This window comes from Leptonychotes weddellii, chromosome 13, assembly GCF_054177405.1.
Source record: "Leptonychotes weddellii isolate Sample4059 chromosome 13, ASM5417740v2, whole genome shotgun sequence".
Taxonomy (NCBI): Eukaryota; Metazoa; Chordata; class Mammalia; order Carnivora; family Phocidae; genus Leptonychotes; species Leptonychotes weddellii.
This window is the reverse complement of record NC_138381.1, coordinates 22959895-22979089: the sequence shown is the minus strand read 5'-3', so window position 1 is coordinate 22979089 and position 19195 is coordinate 22959895. Positions and strand designations below refer to the sequence as shown.

General features: G+C 55.3%; 1 protein-coding gene across 2 annotated transcripts in view; it reads right to left on the bottom strand.

Annotated features, from left to right (window-relative positions):
• SMAD7 (SMAD family member 7) overlaps nt 1–14330 on the bottom strand; it is a 31213-nt gene extending 16883 nt beyond the window's left edge. The window contains exons 1-3 of one of the 2 annotated variants that reach the window (XM_081801270.1): nt 12091–14330; nt 10666–10719; nt 4708–4779 (exon numbers count right to left, since the gene is read on the bottom strand). In XM_081801270.1, the coding sequence (XP_081657396.1) occupies nt 4708–4779; nt 10666–10719; nt 12091–12703 (739 nt within the window). In that variant the 5' untranslated portion in view covers nt 12704–14330. Of the gene's footprint in view, nt 1–4707; nt 4783–10665; nt 10720–12090 lie in introns of both variants that reach the window. The other variant, XM_081801269.1, reaches the window with a different exon arrangement.
• Between the last annotated feature and the right edge of the window lie 4865 nt (nt 14331–19195).

Genomic DNA, 19195 nt, shown 5'->3' with positions numbered 1-19195 from the left:
TTGGCTAGGAGGCCCTGTTCTGCCTCAGTGACAGGATGCAGGAGACAGAAGCCCATCTAGTCTGGCCAGGAAAGCAGCCCAGATTTGCTCCAGAGAGCTTTAAGTGCTGTCTCCCTGCACTTAACCCCTGCCTGACTACCTCATTCTTTCCAGGACAAAGGGGATTTCATGAGTGAGCCCTCATCCAGGGCTGAGAGCATGGCCTCGAGCATTGCAGAAGCCTGAGCTGCCGTCCAGGACTGGTCTTCACGGGGGAGTGGGTGTGCACAAGGTGAGCTGGCCCAGGCCCCGAGTCATTACACTGGCATTTAGGGAGCTGTGGGCTGGGTCCCCAGAGATCCAGACTGTCTGCATCTGGGGGGTAAGGGAGTGGGTAGGTAAGGAGCTCACTCATGGTCACATGCGCTGCTGCATCTGACTCCCCCCAGAGCCTGTGCTCTTGGCAGCTCGGGAGAGCTCAATCCTCTTCCTCCTCCTCCTCCTCCTCCTCCTCCTCCACCACCACCACCACCACCCCTGGCATCAGAGACCTCAGTGAAACCACAAGCTGTTTGTTCCCAGGCACAGGAAGGAGATCTGAAAAACACAGCAACAGGCACCCAGGTCCAGTTATTCCCAGTGTGCCATCACCATTCCAAGCCAGACAGTAAGTAATTGTTCACATGGAGCTGATGAACTTTGCTTAAAAACAAGATGGAGCAATCTTTCCTAAGCTACTTGGTTTGAGCCTAAGTTGACCATGAACTGAACCAGAGCACATTTCCTGATTATAGAGGTAATTTTGAGGACTTCTTTCTCCGTAGCTATCATAGATGCCAGCAAGGACCAAAGAGAAGGAAGAGACAAGTCCCAGGAGTGCATGCTGACCTAAGGACACTGCCCATCACCCAGAAGTGGGAACCGGAAGGTATACATGGTTCTTAAGACCCTCCCTTGGACTGATGGAACAGTGTCTCTCCAGCAAGCATGACTGCACAGCCAAGAGTTGGGGCTCCCTCAACTGCCCTCCCAACCCCTCAAGACACATCGGTATCTACGTCACCCCTGCCCCCCACTTCCTTCCTTGAATTCCATGGTGGCATCTCTCTTGAAGTTTATAAATAAACTACAAACTGCTGGCCTCCAATCCCTGCCCCAACCCCGGGAGGGATGTACGGCCAGCTCCAGACATTAATATGTACAGGGAGGAGGACCCAGAACTCGCAGGCGAGAGAGACGGTGTTCCTCCAACCCACCCAAACCAGGACAGCAGATGAACTAAATGAAAGCCCCACCAGGAACTCCAGATGGAGGCTGCAAAGATGGCAGCTTCTAGCACGTGCTTTTGATTACCAGCGATAAGGTGGAAGCTCTGCGAGCGAGACGCTCCCGCTTCCACCACCCAGGCGAACCTGGAAGCTTCCCCTCCGCATCAGACCTCTCCAGGGTGGGTCTTCCCGGGCCAGGACACGCTCGAGGGGCAAGGGCCTACTCTGGAGTTGCATGCCTTTCAAAAGCCACTGCACACACACAGCTGAACTCGGAGCTGCCAAACCAGAGTCCAGAACCCATCCACAAACACGCCCCCACCCCCGAAGCGCATATCCTCGTGGGAAAGCTGCCCCACTGTCCACCTACCCCAGGTGGGCATCAAGGAACCCAGGCCTATCCCACACCTTGCCTGGGGGCCCCTGCCTGCTCATGCGTCTGGGCACGGGACCGTCTATCTGTACGTCTGCAGCGCACGCGCGCGCACGCACACAAAACCATGCCCACCAAGCCATCCATCTGTCTCAGAGAGCCGGCTGTCAGAAATGAAAGTACAATCTCCTGGAAGCAAGTCCCAGCCTTCTAAAAATGTGCCGTTTTCCCAGACTGAGGAAACTTGCAGGGGTGGGGTATGTCTCTGTAAGTCCCGAAGGCCCGGGCCCACCGCCTCCCTGGCCAGACCCAAGCTGCAAGGCTGGATTTCAAATGCAGCCAGCGGGCCTACTCCCAGGGCTCCCACCCACCCGCTCCCCTTCCCTGCAGGAGAGGGAAGGGCCAGCCTCGGAGTCACCCCGGCAGTTCAGGAGGGGAATGCCTTGGAGCACACCCCCACCCCCACCTCTGAGGCACCACATTTTCACATTTGGCTGTTTTCTCTTTCCCTTCTTCCCTTGCCAAGAGAATCAAGCCCTGGCTCCCGCTCCCGACCTCCCTCCCACCCTAAACTGAGCCCCATTCATTAAGCCCGCTCTCAGCCAGGGCAGGACAGGAAGGAAAACAGCACACAGGGCCTGTGAAAGAGACACTGAGAGAGGTTATTCCAAGGGGGAGGGGGGGGCAGATCCTTGTGGGCGCTTTCACCGCTCCCCACCTTGATGCCCACTTGCCCCGCCTTCCTGAAGCAGGCTCCCACCCTCCGGCCTCTGCTAACCCTTTCCCCTGGGCAGCCTCGTCCCACTCGGCCACAGGCCCTGCCCCATTCAGCCAGGCTGCCACCACAGCCCCCACCAGCCTCATCCTCCAAGACAGACACACCCAGGCCACCTACCCTCCCCCCATGGAAAGATCAACTCGGGAAGGAGGAGGTTTGGGCTCGCTCCATTTGCAAAACCCTCGCCCTGGACCGGGGCCATTAAATCGTCTTTTTAGGGGGCACTCTCACTCCAAAGGGTGCAGCCCCGGGCTTTCTCTGTGCCCATCACCTCCCCTCTCCGGACACCCCCAAACCACTGGGCACCAACCCAGAAATCAAGTTTCTTCAGTTTCCCCCCACAGCACATTATTAATAAACTGCTCCAACTCTGAACAGAAAGAAGAAAGAGCTCAAACTTTGAAGCCTTGGGAATTAGTAAATTAAGAGCTAAAATTCAAAACAAATGCTCTTTCATGTGGAGGCCCCCTGGTCTTTTTCCTTTTGCAGTTTTGTTAAACCATTCGATCCCTTCAGACACCACCACTCCTCCCTAGCAGCTCCTTAGTAATCTAAATGGTTGCAATTACCTTAGAGGGTAGGGATGGCAGGGGAGCGGTTAATCATTGTTTTATACAGACACACCCCCCCCTCCCCGTTTCTTTCTAGGACTGGGGGAGCTTCGGGAAAGCAAAGTCAAGCGCCCACCCATCTCCCTCCCATGGGGCTGCCTGGGGCATGCTGCCGTTTGGCTCTCAGGCCAAGGGAGGAGATGCTCGGCCTGGTGTTGTCACTTCCCCCAGCAGAGGAGACAGACAAGATGTTATCAGTAAGACAACCCTTCCGAAAAGCCCCCCCCTTTCAAAAGCTACCACTTCCCTTGCTTATTTCATGTGGTTCGAAGGGGCTGGGGCTCCTCCCTACACATTCAGGATTTAAAAAATAAACCCATCTAACAACATCCTGAGTGTGTTCTTTTGCCCAAACCCTCTCCTCTTCTTGGCCTTCTTTCTTTCAGGAACTTTCTCAGCCTTAGAAAGCAGAAAAGACGCAGTTCACAAGTTCTCCACCGCTGCGGTCCAGCCCCGTCCTCACACCCGAAGCCCCCGCCCCTCTCTGGGCCCCCTCCGCTTCCTGCTCACTCCTCATTAGGAGCTTTGTGTAAACAATACCCTCCCGTCGCAGACAACAGTAGGAGTATATATTGTACTGAAATAAAAACAAACAAGGGTCTTCCTAAAGGCGTCCTCGGCAAGCTCAGTTCCTGGAGGAGAGCCTGGGAGGGGCTGACCGGGATGAGCTGAGCATGACCGTGGCTTGGAGGCATCAGAGGTCACCTCACAGAAGAGGGTACCTCGCAGTCCCCGCTGGAGACAAATTTTACTGCTTCCAGCCGAGCTGCCATGATCCTATGCCAATGTCCCCAAGCAAGAAACAACAAATGCACGCAACTCTGTGGAATTTCTCCCCCACCACCCTCCCCCAGTCTACTTTGCCTCCTGCTTTAGCCAGCTCTCAGAAAATCTAGTGACAGCCATACCGGGGTGGGAAAATCAGGTGGAAATCGATGTCTTCTAAGAAAAGAGGAAAATGCTTCCCACTTATATTGCTAATGAGTTTCTCCAAGTTTATGACTCTCTTCTCCTGCCCCTCAGGGACAGTGATGCTCGGGCTCCCCAACGCCCCTCCCTTAATCCCATAACCCTCCAGCACTGGTATTCCAGGCCCTCAAGCACAAACATCAGCCCTGAGGAAGAAAACCTTCCCTCCGGGGTAGCCCTACGAAGTGTCTAGGGTCTGCAGTGCCTCCATCCTGTGGCTCCCATGCCCAGACAATGCGCTAAGCTAGCCTGGGAAGGAAAACTTGCAAAGAAGCATCAAGGACGTCTATGCAGAATTCCCACCCTACACTTGGGATCTGCTTTCAAGTTCCCAAAAGGTGGATCCATCCCCTTCAAGGCACTCGATGCACTAAGGACAAGTGCAAAAAAGGGTTTAAACCCATCAACTAACGGACACCCACGTCTGCAACTGCAAGCCCCTCGAGCCAGTAGCTACTTTCACAATAACCAGGAAACAGCACCCCGCCAGTCCGCAGCTGGCCCCCACTTCCTCATCCACGGAGCAGGCCCAGCGTCCTGATGCGTAGGGGACCGCAGAATGACCAGCTCAGGGGCCTGAGTCGCCACGGATGCATCCAGTTTAAGCACATAAAAGTGAGAATTAATCCCAGACCAGCTGGGGCGGCAGAAGGCCACCCCCATTCCTCCAGTGTCCAGTCATTTCAAGAGGTCTTGAAACTGCCAGGAAAAGAAGAGAAAATGTCTCACCTGAAAGCCCCCCAGGGGCCAGATAATTCGTTCCCCCTGTTTCAGCGGAGGAAGGCACAGCATCTGGACAGTCTGCTGTGGATTTGAAAAGGAGAGAGAAATAAATAAATACACAAATAAATAAATAAAAACACCAAGATTAATTTTTAAGCACATTCTAAACAGCATTAAAGAGAAACCACACATTCCAAACAGCTGACTCCCGCCGCGATGCTCATTATTAATGGTCTGCTCAGGCTTTGCTGCCCATCATAAGACAGACCGCAGCACCTTGTCACCCGTCCGGGCTCTGGACAGCCAGTTAATCATTAGTCAAGTCAGGCTTGATCACAGACTGGCTGGAATTTCTTTTATTGCAAATCCCCCATTGAGGAAACCAGGTAGTTCCCAAGGTGAAAGGACGCCTGGGTTCTTTTCTCAACCCCGTTACTGTCTGCCTACCAACCATCCCAGAGAAGATCAAGGGTGAAGCCTCCTTGCTCAGATCCCGTGGCCTCTCTGCCACTCCCATAGACCAGTCTCTCCCTCATCTTGTGAAAGACAGACTTCCCAGTTCCTTTAGGACTTCTCAAGACTTCCCTTGGGCTGAATGAAGGGCCTTCTTTTTCCTTTTTTTTTTTTTTTTAGATCTTATCTGAGAGAGAGTGGAAACACGAGTGTGGGGAGGGGCAGATGGAGAAGCAGGCTCCCCCCACCCCACCGCTGCGCAGGGAGCCCAATGTGGGGCTCCATCCCAGGACCCCGGGATCATGACCTGAGCCCAAGGCAGACACTTAACCGACTGAGCCACCCAGGCACCCCTGCTTTTTCCTTTTTAATTGACGTACAAGTATGGCAAAGCGTACAAATCTCAAGAACAACCCGGTGAATCCTACTCGTGTACCACACCTGCGTAAAGCCACCACCAGATCAGGACAGAGAGAACATTCTCATGAAGGCTCCCAGCCGGAGGGGAAATGTTCTCCCTCCTTCCAAGCTTGGTCCAAACTCCTCATCTCTGGAAACCTTCCCGGGCAGCCCCAGACCTGCAAGGCTCCCTGCCCTCGGTTCCCATAAAATCTTTCTGGCACCCAGCACTTGGAGTTCCCTTCTGCTGTCTTCGCTGATGTCGTACCTTCAGATCCCGTCTGCCCTAGCTAGACTAGAAGCTTCTCTTCAACATCTCTGTCACCCTCAGGTACTCAGAATGGTGACCTAAATGTTAACGAGGATAATGACCATTCGGGCTGAAAAATAGACTCGACAACCTCCCTCCAAGCAACCAAACCAAAAAATAATGCCTCCGAACCACAACTAATTAGTCCCATGAAACAAAAACACACAAGACCCTTAAGCTCCGTCATGCACTATCGCCAATGCCAAACTTCCAGAGCCATAGAGAAAGGCCGGGCTTGGGAAAGGGGCTTCCCGGCTCCGCCCCAGCACACTAGGTCAGATGGTGCAATTCCAGCCCCCCAAGCACCCCAGGTCACCAGCAGGATGTCCCTGGGGTCCTACCAGTTTCCCACTCGATCCACTTGGCCACACTGGCAGATAGGAACTCAAATGCACGGGCAGCCCAGAGGCAAGTAGCCCATCAGCAGTCTCCATCTACCCGCCCCCCGCCAAAAAAGAGGTGGGGGGCTGAGCATGGCCTACACGGGACCCCAAAACCGCCTCTGGGTTTCTGCCACCGGTTCCTCCAGCTACTAATCCCAGGGACCGCCCCCCTTCCCCACATTCCCTGGCATTCTCTCTCAGGCTGGAAGAACAACTTTTCAAGAATTCTCACCGGGGGAGGGGGGAGCGCAGGGGCAGCAGCGGTGGCCGGGGAGAGAGAAAAGACTGTGTGTAATCTCATTTTATCAGGGTAAAGTGTAATTCCTAACAGGAATATACACTTTTACAGGATACACTTAATCAAATGCAAAACAATAGGGGGAGCAGGAAATGGAGTCGCTTGTTAACTGGTGTAGACCCTGCACTTTCTAAACTACTTTGATGGCCTCCACCATGTTCTAGAGATAGGCTTTACCTACCCACAAGCGGAAGACACCCCCAGGTTAAACATGATGACTGATCCACGGCCACGGCCCCCCGCCTTCCTCCAGCTTCAGCTGGCTGAATCCCAGGGGCGAAGTGTGTGTGTGTTTCAAAGGAAGGACCCAGCATCTCGGGGCAGAGCTGGGACCACATTCAGCCCGGCTCAGATCAAAGGTAAGCCAGCTCCTCATCGGCAACCACAAGCGTTTTTATGAAATGGTGCTCTGCCCTTCTGCAGAGCCTTTGATCTCAGGAGGGATTTACAAACATTAATTAGGCCTCCCTACCACCCCTGTGAAGTAGCAAAATATACCTGTTCGACCCGCACCCGGGCAAACTGAGGCGTCACTGACAGCCCAAGGGGCCGCCCAGTGAGCTGGGCCATGCCCAAGAGTTCGGTGCTCATCTCGCCCATCCCACAGCTCTCCCTCCCCCAGGCATCCCCAGTCCATAGTCAGGCCCAGACAGTCCCAGCATCCAGACTGGCCTCCAGCTACCACCAGGCTCGTAAAGGTCAAAGAGGCCACACCTCCATCCCTCACGCACTAAAAAGCTCCAGCGAGCTAGACCTCCAAAGTTAGCGTCTCAGCCTCCGCCTTGTGTCATTGGCTCTCCAGAGCCCAGGCTGCACACACACAGAAGTTCTAGGCCATTCCTGGCTCTCATCCATCGTTAAACATTACCAAGCGCCCAGTAAGTGCTGGGTTCTCTGGAAGGAAAACAGTCCTTCAAAGACACAAACCTGGGGACCAGCCAAGGAATGAGCTGTTCAGAGGGGGTACAAGGTGAGGGAGCTGGGGATCCCACTTCTCTTACCAAGAAAGAAATGGTTCCAGGAGAGCCTGGATGTTCTGACAACTTAGTTCTGAGCTTCTTAAGTGGCACCAGGGCCAGAGGAACCCCATCCCCGCTCCCCCAACCACAGCCTTACCCTCAATGTCCCAGCTCTGGCCCCAACCACAACTCAGACGAACCCTGGGTACAGCACAATCCACCGCATTGGAATCATTCACATTTTTAGGCAGGCACATCATCAGGCCCGTAGAATGAATGAACGAACCAATTAATGAGCAAATGAATGAATCATCTAACTCTTTTAACTCTTTGATCATCTGGACTTAAAGAGGTTCAGAAAAGTTAAGAGGCGTGAGTTAAGAGGTAAAAACAGGGCTAGATCTCAGACTTCTCAACTACGCCTCGGAGGCTTGATCCACCAAATGGGTACTGATCACCTGGGTCCCCAGCCTACTCAAGTAGTGTCTCCAGCAACACCCCTCCCACCGCCAGCCATTCAAGCCGTCTACACCATCAGATACAGAGGACACAGGGAGCAGAGCCCACAGAGCAGTCCCCTCAGTATCCATACACCGACTTCTACTTTGAAACAGCATGTCCTTATCCCTTGTGGGAGGGGAAGGAGTCTTCTTGACTTCGAATAGCCCCAAGTCCCAGCTGCCACCCTGCCCCTAGGTTCAGTTATGTCTAACTCTTTCCTGGAAGTTCCTGCTGGTTTGGGACCAGCCAGCACCCAGGTCTACAAAGCTCAGGCCCTACCAGAGGCTACCGTGGGATGGCTTGAACCACAGCAAAATGAGAGCTCCCAGCTTTAAGCCCCGGAGTTCCTCCAAAGGCTACAGAGGTACCAGGCCCCAGGTCCCTTCCCACCACCTCTTCCAGAGCTGGAGACTTCCCAGAAGGAATTCCCTGAGTTGTGCGACTGGTTAAGATTTTAACAGTTGTCCACTGTAAAACCTTGCGACTGGTTCTCACCTAGTTACCCAAGACCAAAAATCCAGCCTAGGGCTCAGACGCTTAAGAACACAAGCAGCTGATCTCAATTCCCCAGCCCAGTACTCTCCTTCCATATGGAAGGTGAAGACGAAAACCTGGGGCAGCATCCCACCTGTGTGTGTAACCTCAAAGCCCCAGCCCCTGCCCTGTCCCCAGCCCCACCATACCCAGACCTGGCTAGCCGCCAGGGTGTGAGGACAGTTCTTCCATGGGGGGACTTCGCCTGTTACCACCTCCTGTCCCTACACAACAGGGCCTTTTTACACTCCTCTTCTTTCTTTTGTTTTGTTTTAAACAAAACGTTTTGGGTGAGTAACCAGCTGTTTGAGTTTCCGATTGGCAGGTTAATCACTTCCTATTGGCTGATCTGGAAAACTTTTCTCCCCCGTGGAAATGGCACATTCCTGTCTTTGTGGCTTCTCTGTTTACACACATTTTGCTACCTAATGTCAACACTTGCTAATGAATAAATCTATCACACCACTCACTGAAAATGAGGTCCTGGCCCAGCAGAAGGACTGCGGGCATCCCGTGAACAGATTTATCCTGGTGTCTCGGCAGAAGACCCAAGACAGCGTGGCCCTCCCTTTTTTAAAGAGGTTTCTGGGAGCATTTATTGACCCCCCCCCCCAGCAATCTTGACTCCTGGGGCCAAGGTAGTCGACTGGTCTTTCTCTCGGTTAAGGAACCCCTCCAGATGGGAAGGATACAGAAGTTAAAACCACAACAGGGCAGAGATGGCCCCTTGTAGGACGAACCTCACGAAAGAACCCTGGGTCTTGATGTCAAAGCCCAGTCAAGCTACATTCTTCGAGAAAACAGCGTTGTGACTTCAGTTAACGTTTGTTACAAATACAGAGAGCCGGTTATCTCCTCATTAATGACCATTTATCTGGTGTTTTGTAAATCGAAAGCAAAATATCACATGCTTTGCAGGCACTTATTAGACAGGCACCAGGCAGACAGCAACGCCTCCCGACTTCAGGGAGCGGTGGAGTCCCGGGAGGGCTGGCTGCCCAGCGCGGGCTTCGGTTACACCGTTCATTAAAGTATTTAATTTATGACAACGCCCCAGCAAAACTTTTAATTAGTGGGGGGAAAGGCCCAACAGCCACAACTCATGAGGCGGAAGGACTTGTGGAATTCCGAGAGAGAAATGGGGCCCAACCCTTCACGTCTCCTGCGCCCAGAATCTTGGCAAAACAAAAATGTCACAAGGGTTTGCATTCTTCAGGTACCAGTAGGTGGGCCTGAAGGCCGGAAGTTACAATCGGTACTTTTCGGCTGGTGAATCCTCCCCCCTGCCCCCACTGTGGAAGAAGGGGCTCTCTAGGGCACCGGGGCCCATCGGGGTTGGCACTCCCAAGCCCCAGTTTCGCTGCCCTGCTGCCCCCTGGCCCTGCGTGCTCCATTGGGTGAGCCCCTGCCCTGCCAGCCAGCAGGTGAAAGCAGAGGACCGCAACGGGGCTGGTACCAGTCTCAAATGGGCTTTTACTCTGGCTCCACGCCACCCAGTGACAAAGCAACAGGCAGGCAGAGCTATGCTAAAAACTTGTGTAGTCCCTACCAAGAATTCTGAGAAAACCCAGGGCCGAAGTAACTTGCAGGTGTCCTCTGCTTCCATCGCCTTGACTTCTTAAATTTTCTAACCTCTTACTTCCAACCAAAGCCTTCTCTGCACCTTTGAAACTGTCTTCCCTCTCATCGAATTATCCATTCGTCTCACTGACTCGCTGGCACAAAGTCTCTGCATTTTCCCATCAACCTGTCCTATTTGGCGCTCGAGACACTCTGCGTGGATCAAATTCCACGTGTTAAAGCTGAGCCAACTCTGGTGAGAGTGAAAATACATTAATAAAAAAAAAGGAACAAAACGTAAAGATCATCTAGGAACACCTCTGCAAAAAAGAAAATCTAGAGAGAGCGAGCCGCACGCACGCACGCACGCACGCACACACACACCTCCCTCTCCAGCCACAACAAAAACAGAAAAATCCACCAAACTTCCAACAGAGGAAGCCCAGAATCACCTCGGGGCAAGCCCAGCGCCTCCCCAAAGCCGCTGCCTCGACCTAAAAATCCGCGTTCTAGAGGCTCCGTTTCTAACTTAAGATAGGAAGGATATTTTTAAAACCATCTACTCACCAGTTGGTTTGAGAAAATCCATCGGGTATCTGGAGTAAGGAGGAGGGGGAGACTCTGGAATTAAAAAAGTAAGAGAAAATAAAGGCCGAGCCATGAGAAAGAGAGATAGAAACTTATGATAACAGAGGCATTCTTTTAGCCCAACTGTTTGTCTTAGCTGTGGGGGTTGGAGGCAGGGCCGCGAGGCGGTGATTGCCTTGATATTTAGCTGTCAGATAAACAAAAGAGGCCGCCTGGCGCCAGCCTCGCCGCTCCGCTCCTCCACGTCTGCAGCCGCCGCCGCCGCCGCGCTCCGCCGGCCCCGCTGGAAAGCACCGGCTCGGCCCGGGCCGCGCACTTCCCAGTTCACGGGGCGGGGAGTGACAAAGCCCCCTCCCTGTCCCCCGACCCTTCAGAGCCCGCTCCCACCGCCCCCGCCCGCCGGGGGCGCAATTCACCCCCTCGCCCCGCCCCCCGCCCGCCGCCGCACACCCGCGCAGAAACTCGGGGATCCCCTTTACCAGCCCACCCAGGAGACGCGCCCCAAGTGCGCTGGTGAACTTGGATCTGCGGGAGCCCGAGACACATCCCCCGCCGCGCACGGAGACGTGGAGGAACGGGAAGCGGGGGAGGAGGCTGAGACAAGATCGAGCGAGAGAGGCTGGGGTCTCAGAAGCGAAGCCCAGGCCCCGGCGCGGTAAGGGGCGACCAAGGCTCGGAGGAACTGGGGACAGACCATCCTGGAGTCAAGTCTGTGCTTTACTGTACTGGAAGAAAGGAAGAAGTTGGGGACACCCGACTTCTGACCACTGGCTCTTTTCCATCCTGGCTGGCGGACTTGAGAGGAGATACCCAGTTGGGCCTCCCATCCTACCCCTCTTTGCCCCAAGACCCAGGGCTGCGCGGCCAGGGAGTATCCCGACGTGACTCTCCTTATTTACTGAAGGCACAGACACTTCCAGCCTCTACGACTCGCTTCTCCCAACCTTCCTTGGCGGGCTTGGACCGAATCCAACTCGGCCACACACCTCAACGCTTTCCGGGTGCACGGGTAGGCGTGACCCCACTTCTCTCCGCACCCCCTAGCTGCTATGGAAATGAAGGCAACTCATTTTTAACTGCGTGTCTGTGGAGCGTGTGCCTGAGTGTGTGCCTGTGGAGTGTGTGCCCACCTAGGGGCAGCAAAGGAGAAAGACCTGGAAGGGAACCCCCAGGGAATGCCCTTGCAGTTTCCCCGTGTCCTTTCTCTACTTTTGTCCCCAAAGTCTCTTCCCAGTAGGGGATGTACACCCCTCCCCGAGGTGGCTGCGCGCGCCCGCGCGCACACACACACACACACACACACACACACACACACACAAAGCCCTGAGGGGAAAGGGGGTTCTTCCACCACCAGAGCGCCAGGGGAAGGGAAAGGAACGGGGTGAGCGCGGAACAACTTCTTACCTAGTTCGCAGAGTCGGCTAAGGTGATGGGGGTTGCAGCACACCAGCTCGGGGTTGATCTTCCCGTAAGATTCACAGCAACACAGCCTCTTGACTTCCGAGGAATGCCTGAGATCCGGCCACCTGAACACTTTGCACAGCAGGAGGGGGAGCGAGTAGGACGAGGGCGGCTGCGCGGGCTGCGAGCCGGCGGGCGCCCCCAGGCCCAGCCTGCAGTCCAGGCGGCCGGGCAGCAGGAGGCACGCGGTGCGCGTACCGCCGCGGGACTCCACGGCCTGGAGCAGCAGCTCCAACTGCCGTTCCTTCAGTTTCTTAAGCACTGAGTGCGTGAGCGCCTTCAGATCCGCCTCGGCGACCCCGGCCGCGCCGGCGCCCGTGGCTGGGGGGTGGGGATGGTGGTGACCTTTGGCACCTCGGACCGCCTTGCCCAGGCAGCAGCCAGCCCTGCCCGAGCCGCCGCCACCGGCCCCATGCGCCCGGCCGTCCGTCGCCCCTTCTCCCCGCAGCTCGCCTCCTCCTCCGCCTCCCCCCGCGCCCTCCTCCTCGTCCTCGCCGCCGGGCGCACGGCTCCTCCAGAGACGCCGGACGAGCGCAGATCGTTTGGTCCTGAACATGCGGGGCGAGGAGGCGAGGAGAAAAGTCGTTTGCCGGCTAAGGAGCGAACATGACCTCCGCACACCATGAAGAAGTCGGGCGCCGAGTTGGGGCAGCAGGCGCAGGCGACAGCAGCAGCAGCAGGGGCCCGGGCAGGAGCGGCGGCGGCGGCCCGAGGGGCGCTCCGTGGCATGCGCCAGTCTCCCAGAGGCCGGGGCGCGCGCGGGGGCCCGGGGGCGCCCGCCGGGGCTCGGGGGCCTGCGCTCTGGCTGCCCCACCCCGCGCGGCCCGCGCCGTGCGCGGCTCTCGGGCCCCGGCGCACCCCGGAGGAACGCGGCCGCCGCTTCCCTGGGGGCGGCGAAGCCTGCCCCGGTCGGCGCCTCCCAAAAAAGAGGCCCCCCCGCAGCGGCTCCCGAGTGTCGGGCTCGCCAGCCTCGGCTTCCTACATGGAAGATCCGCGGGGGCAAAAAACGAAAGGCGTTCGGCTGGGCTGCTGGAGGGAGGAAAAAGCCTCTTTCCCCCTTGCTAAGCAACTTAATTTGGGGGTGGGGAGAACAGGCAATTAAAAAAAAAAAAGCAGGCACGAGATTTATTTTTTTCCTCTATATCCTTAGTAACCGGATCTCCTCGAATTCCGTGCACACGAAGACTCGGGGGAGGGGGCCGAGTGGACTTCACCCCGCATGAGATGTTAAGACAGCTCTTAAAAATCTAAGAGCCAAATATGCAAAGCCCCAAATTAAAAACACCACCTCCTCGCACCCCCGGAGGTCTGGGGGTGTCCGGCTGGAGCTGGGGTTTAAAAAAAGAAAATGTTTACAAAGTAGAACAAGACGTTCGAGGGGTGGAAAAAAACGTATCCACGAGTTACATCCCCCTTTTTTCCTTGCAGAGCCCCGCTGGTCTTCCTCTCCTTTTCTTCTGCCAAGGAAAAAAAAAAAATCGTATATTTTTTTTAATCCACTGAAAGCTCTGGCTAGGCTGCTTCAATCCTCGGCATCTGGGTGTTTTAGGGGAGTCTGGTCTTTCCTCCTGCGCTCCCGGGGGCCCCGGTCCTCGGCGGGGACTTCCTCGGGGCTGGCGGGGGCGCAGGGGCAGAAGATGCTGCGGCGGCGGCTGCGCCCGGCGGGGCTGACAGCGCGGGGGAGGGCGGCGCGGCGGCGGCGGCGGCGGCAGCGGCAGCGGCGGGCCCCTGGCGGGTCGCGCGCTCTCGCCCTCCTGGGCGCAAGCTGCTCACTAATGCGGGGGCCGCCGGCGCCCCCTCCCCTGGCCGCGGCTGGCCGCCGGGACTCCCCGCAGGAGCTGCTCGCCGCGACCCGGCTGCGGCGGCAAAGGAGGCCCGGGTGTCCTCACGCCGCCTCCTCCACCGAGACTCTCCTCGTCGCGCCCGGGAGCCTCCTTGTCCCCCGTCCGCCCTCTCCTGGCGCTCGGGTCCTTCTGCCGCCGCCGGGGGCTCGCCGCGCCGCACTCAGGGTCTCCCGGGCCGGACGCTCGGCAGTTCGGCGCCGGCGGGCTGGCTCTGTCTCGGGCAGCTCTCTCCCGCGCGGCGAGCGGACCGAGCACGGCGCCCGGCTGGCTCGGCTGGCGCGGCTCGGGGACAGGGTGCTCCGTGCGCCGAGCGAGTGAGCGAGTGTGCCCGCGGCTCGCCGCCTCCCGCAAGGCCTCCCGCCCCCGCCCCCTTCCCTCCCCCTTCCACCCCCTTCGCTCCCCCGCCCCCAGCCGCCGCCGCCACCGCCTCCTCCTCCTCCCCGCCCCCCGCTCCCCCCCCTCGGGCCCTCTGCTCTGCTGGTTCCACTGCGCAGTGGCGCGCCCGGCTCCGGCCTCGTCACGTGGCCGTCTAGACACCCTGTCGCTTTAAAAAAAAAAAAGGCGATTGTGTTTCGCAAACAACAGATCGGGTTTCTAAAAGCTATTTCTCCCCCCGCCCCCCCGCCACCGCCACCCCCTCCCCGATCTGCAGAGGGGGGACCACTCGGAGGGGGAGGCGGGTAAAGGTGGGGAGCTGAGCAGCTCCCAGAATCGACTGAGACCTGGCAGATCGGAGGAGAAACGGGAAGACCCAAAAGCGCCGAGCGGGCTTTGCCGGCGGGTTTTGGAGCGGAACGAACCGGTCGGTGGCCCGATTTAGACCCAGCCCCGGGAGCTTCGCAGTGGCTGTCCCGCGGGCGCTCGCCGCAGCGCTTCATTCATTCGTTTTGTTTTAAAGGCCCTGGCGGCGGATCCCCTGGCCGCGCGGGAGGAAAGGGGGAGGAGAGCGCTGTCTCCGTTTAAAAGACATTTACACCGGACTGGACCGAGGCCCTGGGAAGTGTGCGCTGGAGGGAACAGCCGGGCCGCCGAGGGCGGGGAGGCGGCGCGAATGTGACCTCAGCGGCGGCCGCGCGCTCCCTCCCGCCCTCTCCCGCTCCGGGCTCGGGTTTCTAGGACTGCCTGGAGAAGTGTGTCTTATGCACAGCTCTGGAATGCATTTGGCCGGCTGACGAGCTGCGAGGGGCAGCATCCTGGCGGGAGAAGGGGCGGGGGCGGGGGGGGGGGGTGGCGCTCGGGCCCGCCGCCGGCAGGTTTCCTCCCGAGCCCGGAAGACCTCCGGCACCACGCCTCCCGGCGCGCGAAGGTTACCTTTCCGAGCAGACCTGCCTAGGGCATGCATATGCATGCACGGCCTGTTTCTGCGCCCTTCTCGGCCCCGTAGCCTTCAAGGTGCTTAGGGTCATAGAGTTTATCCCCCTGACCCCGGGTTCGGGAGAAGGCCAGACCCAGCTGGCAGGTTACTTCAAGGAAGTGGGTAAGGCCCTCGGTAGGGCACAGGACCCAAATGCGTTTATTTCGTGAAAGCTGATGGTCCTGAGAGACGAAATGATTTAAATATATACACATCACTATTGACGAGGCCACTCGTTGGCATGGTGATCCAACCTCACAAATTATTCAGTGAAATAAAAAAATTTTAAAGTCATTTACAATTGTGATATCAGGTCAATAATGAAACTCATGGAGATGAGATGAACGATGAATCTTTATAAAAGGTGAAATGTACTATTTTCATTATCCCGGCTAAGTTATATGTTCTTAGAAGGAAAAGGGGCGGATGAATCTTAGCTTTGCAGCCCCCTCCCCTCCAACAACTTCAGAGGCCTATGACTTAACAGTACATGCTTAATAAACAGTTAGGAATCAAGGGAGGACGTCGCAAAGGGGCATTTGGATCACTCCCCCCAAATCTAACAAAAGCACCTTGGAGGTAAAAATGTGAGAGAAAATCAGCAACATTGATTACACGATCATCTCCAGGCGAGGGAGCCCTGAAGCTTATCGACAATAAGACACTGGGTGCCCAACAGAGCAGAAATGTGTGTAGGGCCGGGCAGAAGCGGGCATTCTAAACATTGACTTTGTAAGACCACATAGCTGCAATTGTATAAGGTCATAATTTTATTGTAAATAAAAATGTTGCCTATTGAAAATGGCATTGAGACTGTGTGTGTGTGTTGGGAGAGGGGAGGCTTTGTAAAGAGGCACCTTGCAAAGACAGCAGCCAAGAAAGCCCAGGAGGAAATGGTCGAAGTGGAGGTTTGGCTCTGGGTGATCCCATCATCACAGGTGGGAAAGACCAAAGAGACAGAAATAAGATTTCTGGGAAATGTATAATATACTCACCTTAGAAAGGCTTATTAAGAATCCCAGACCGGAAGTCAGAAAACCTGATTCCAGGCTGGGGCTCTGCCCTCACTGGTGAAATAACTTGCACCAGTGGGGATCCTCACTTGGCAGGGATTAAAAAGCTTTCTGGGCCAGTTTCCTGCCCTCTCAGGGTCCCATTCCCTCTCACTGCTCTGGGCCTCGCTAGAAGATCTTTGCTTTTCAAGAGAGGCTAGGCGAGGCTGCAAAGTGACAAGAAGACATAAATAAACAGAGAAATCAAATGTCATCATTCTAATTAAGCATCTTGGCTAAATGGAGAATGTGAGGACTCTTTTAGAAATCTGGCCAATGGTGCTAATGCTCTGTGATGAGAGGCCAGAGCACACACACAAGGCAGGTAGGCTTAGTGGGTGTTTCAGGAGCTGAATCTGACGTCACGGCTTGTCTGAGTAGAACATGCATATACTTGCAGAGCTATGTTCCCACATAGCGTAATTGTGGGTGTTTTAATTCAGGCGTCACCTCTATCTTACCCTCTGTACATGGCTTTCCTCCATTTTACTACCCTAGGTAGATGATGGGTGGGATGCTGGGCAAGTCGCTACAATGATTGGTGCTACTTTATGTCTCCCTGGCATCCCCTGAATCAGTTAACATCCCGAGCCTTCCTGAGAGCCAGCCCCACCCCGCTGCATTCTTGTTCCTTTCCTTTCCAAGAAAGAAGCCGGGCCATGGAGGAACTCCTGGCTGGCTGGTGTGCCTAGAAAGGGAGTTCCTTTCCTTTCCACGGGCGCAAATGAGACTGACAAGCACCCCGTTTCAAACTATTCTGATACTTTAAAAAAAAAAAAGTTTAGGAGTTCACCAAACTATTGTGAATGAGTTTGATTCTAATCACTTGCTGGCAGGGAATATGGAATAAAATCTCTCATTTGCAGTTGTTTATTTCCTGTTGTGGCTTCTATTTTCATCTTTTAGTCACTTTGGTGATAGTAATCAAACCCTAATCATGGTGCAGCCACAAGTCACAGAGACCAAAATAACTTGCAGCAGAGTTCTGACAAACAAGGATGGAGTCAGCTAAAGACCTGGCTACTTAATCACTGGCCACTGGCCCCCGGAGGACTGCGGGGGGCTGCCACTTGACTGAGCGCCGGCTAAGCATCTAGAGGCGGGAGGAAGCCGGAGGGAAGCGGCTCCAAGGCCCCTGGGCTCTGAGCAGTCAGGGCCCCAGAGTGCATGAGGAGAAGCAGGTGGACCCTCCACAGCTGTCAGGGAGGGAAAGAGGGAGCGAGAGATCATCTGCAAACTCCACACCTACAACCAACCCTCAGCTAAAGCCAAAAGACTGCTGCCTGAGGAAGCCAGGCTTCTTCCTTTCGGTCCTTTTCTCCTTTCCAGCCGTTCCGGGAAGAGAGGGGCAGAGAGGCTCCAAAGCACATGTGGGTGGGTGTGTGCTGGTAGGGCTGAGGACAGGGGTGAGGCAGGGCCTCGAAGAAGCCAAAAGAAGAAACCATCGAAGAGGCCAAAAAAGTGTTGGAAAATATCGACATTTCTTGCACAACCGTCCCCTGCAAAATGTGTGAGTGAGCTCTAAACCATCCTGAGCTGGCAGCAAGACAGATGGAAGCAATGGTTCATGCACGGAAGACCGCATGAGTGAGGCCGATGCGACAATCAGCACTTCTTGGCTTATCTTAGAAGAACAAGAACGTAAGTGAATGAAAATGCATCTAATTCACAATCAAATAGAGATGCTATACGCCCCGACTCATCCAATATTCTTGTAGCACAGACACGCTGTCAGCTGATCCATAACATTTGCCAGGATGAGAAGAACATTGTTATGGAGGAACGAGAGAAACATCCACAAAAAGTAAAGATCGAGGACCATGGAGCCATCCAGATACACAGTCACATATAGATACGGTTTCCTCCAGGGAGGGGCACTGGTCAGCTGACGAACAGAGCCGGGTGGGAAACCACCGCATAGAACTTTGTGTACCTTTATTGAGTTTTGCACCATGTGAATGTGTTACTTATTCAAAAAAATACAGATTTCACGATTTTTTTTCCTTTTTTTTTAGAAATCCCTGCCTGCTTTTCTCATTTCCTGAAATTTGCTGTTCTGATGTCCTTGAAGAAAGAGGACTAGTTGGCAAGGTCCCACGTGGAAGTGAGGCTGTAGACAGCTTCTCTCTCTGTGGGGCAGTTACTACAGGAAGGCCGATGACAGCAGAGGCCAATGTGTCATCCCAGACAGCATGGGTGGAGGCTGCCTCGTCATGACCCTGGCAAGAGTCAGTGAGGAAACACGCCAGTCCTAATCAAAAGTCATTCTAGATATCAGTCAGGTGCAAGTCCTAACCCGGGACAGACGGCCTCATAAATACTGATGTCGCGACGACCAGAAGCACAGGAAGGAGCCTGCCCCATCTGAGAACGTGAGAGCTTTGCTTTTTGGAACAGAAACGTGTTCACATGCCTCCCCATCCATTCAGCCAGCATTGATTCAAGACCTGGTGCCAGGCACCAGGGGAGACCGCTGAGGGATCTGAGGGTGGTACCAAAAAGCCTCTGCCCGCAAGAAGTGCATGATCTAGAAGGGGGCTAGAAATAGGGAAATAATCAACCCTCACCAAATGTGACCCAAGCTCCCCCCTTCCCCCACAGTAAGAATGCATGCACTTGCTCCGAGACGGAAAACCAAGCCATTTATTCTGTCTGGGAGGGCGGGGTGTCGAAAGGTTTCTCAAAGAAAGAAATATTTTAGACTAGATGGGCTGAGCTGACTAACCAGGTAGAGATGCTCAAGGTACGAACGGTCACATTCAGAAGGAAAACACGAGAGAAAGAAACGAATTGTAGTT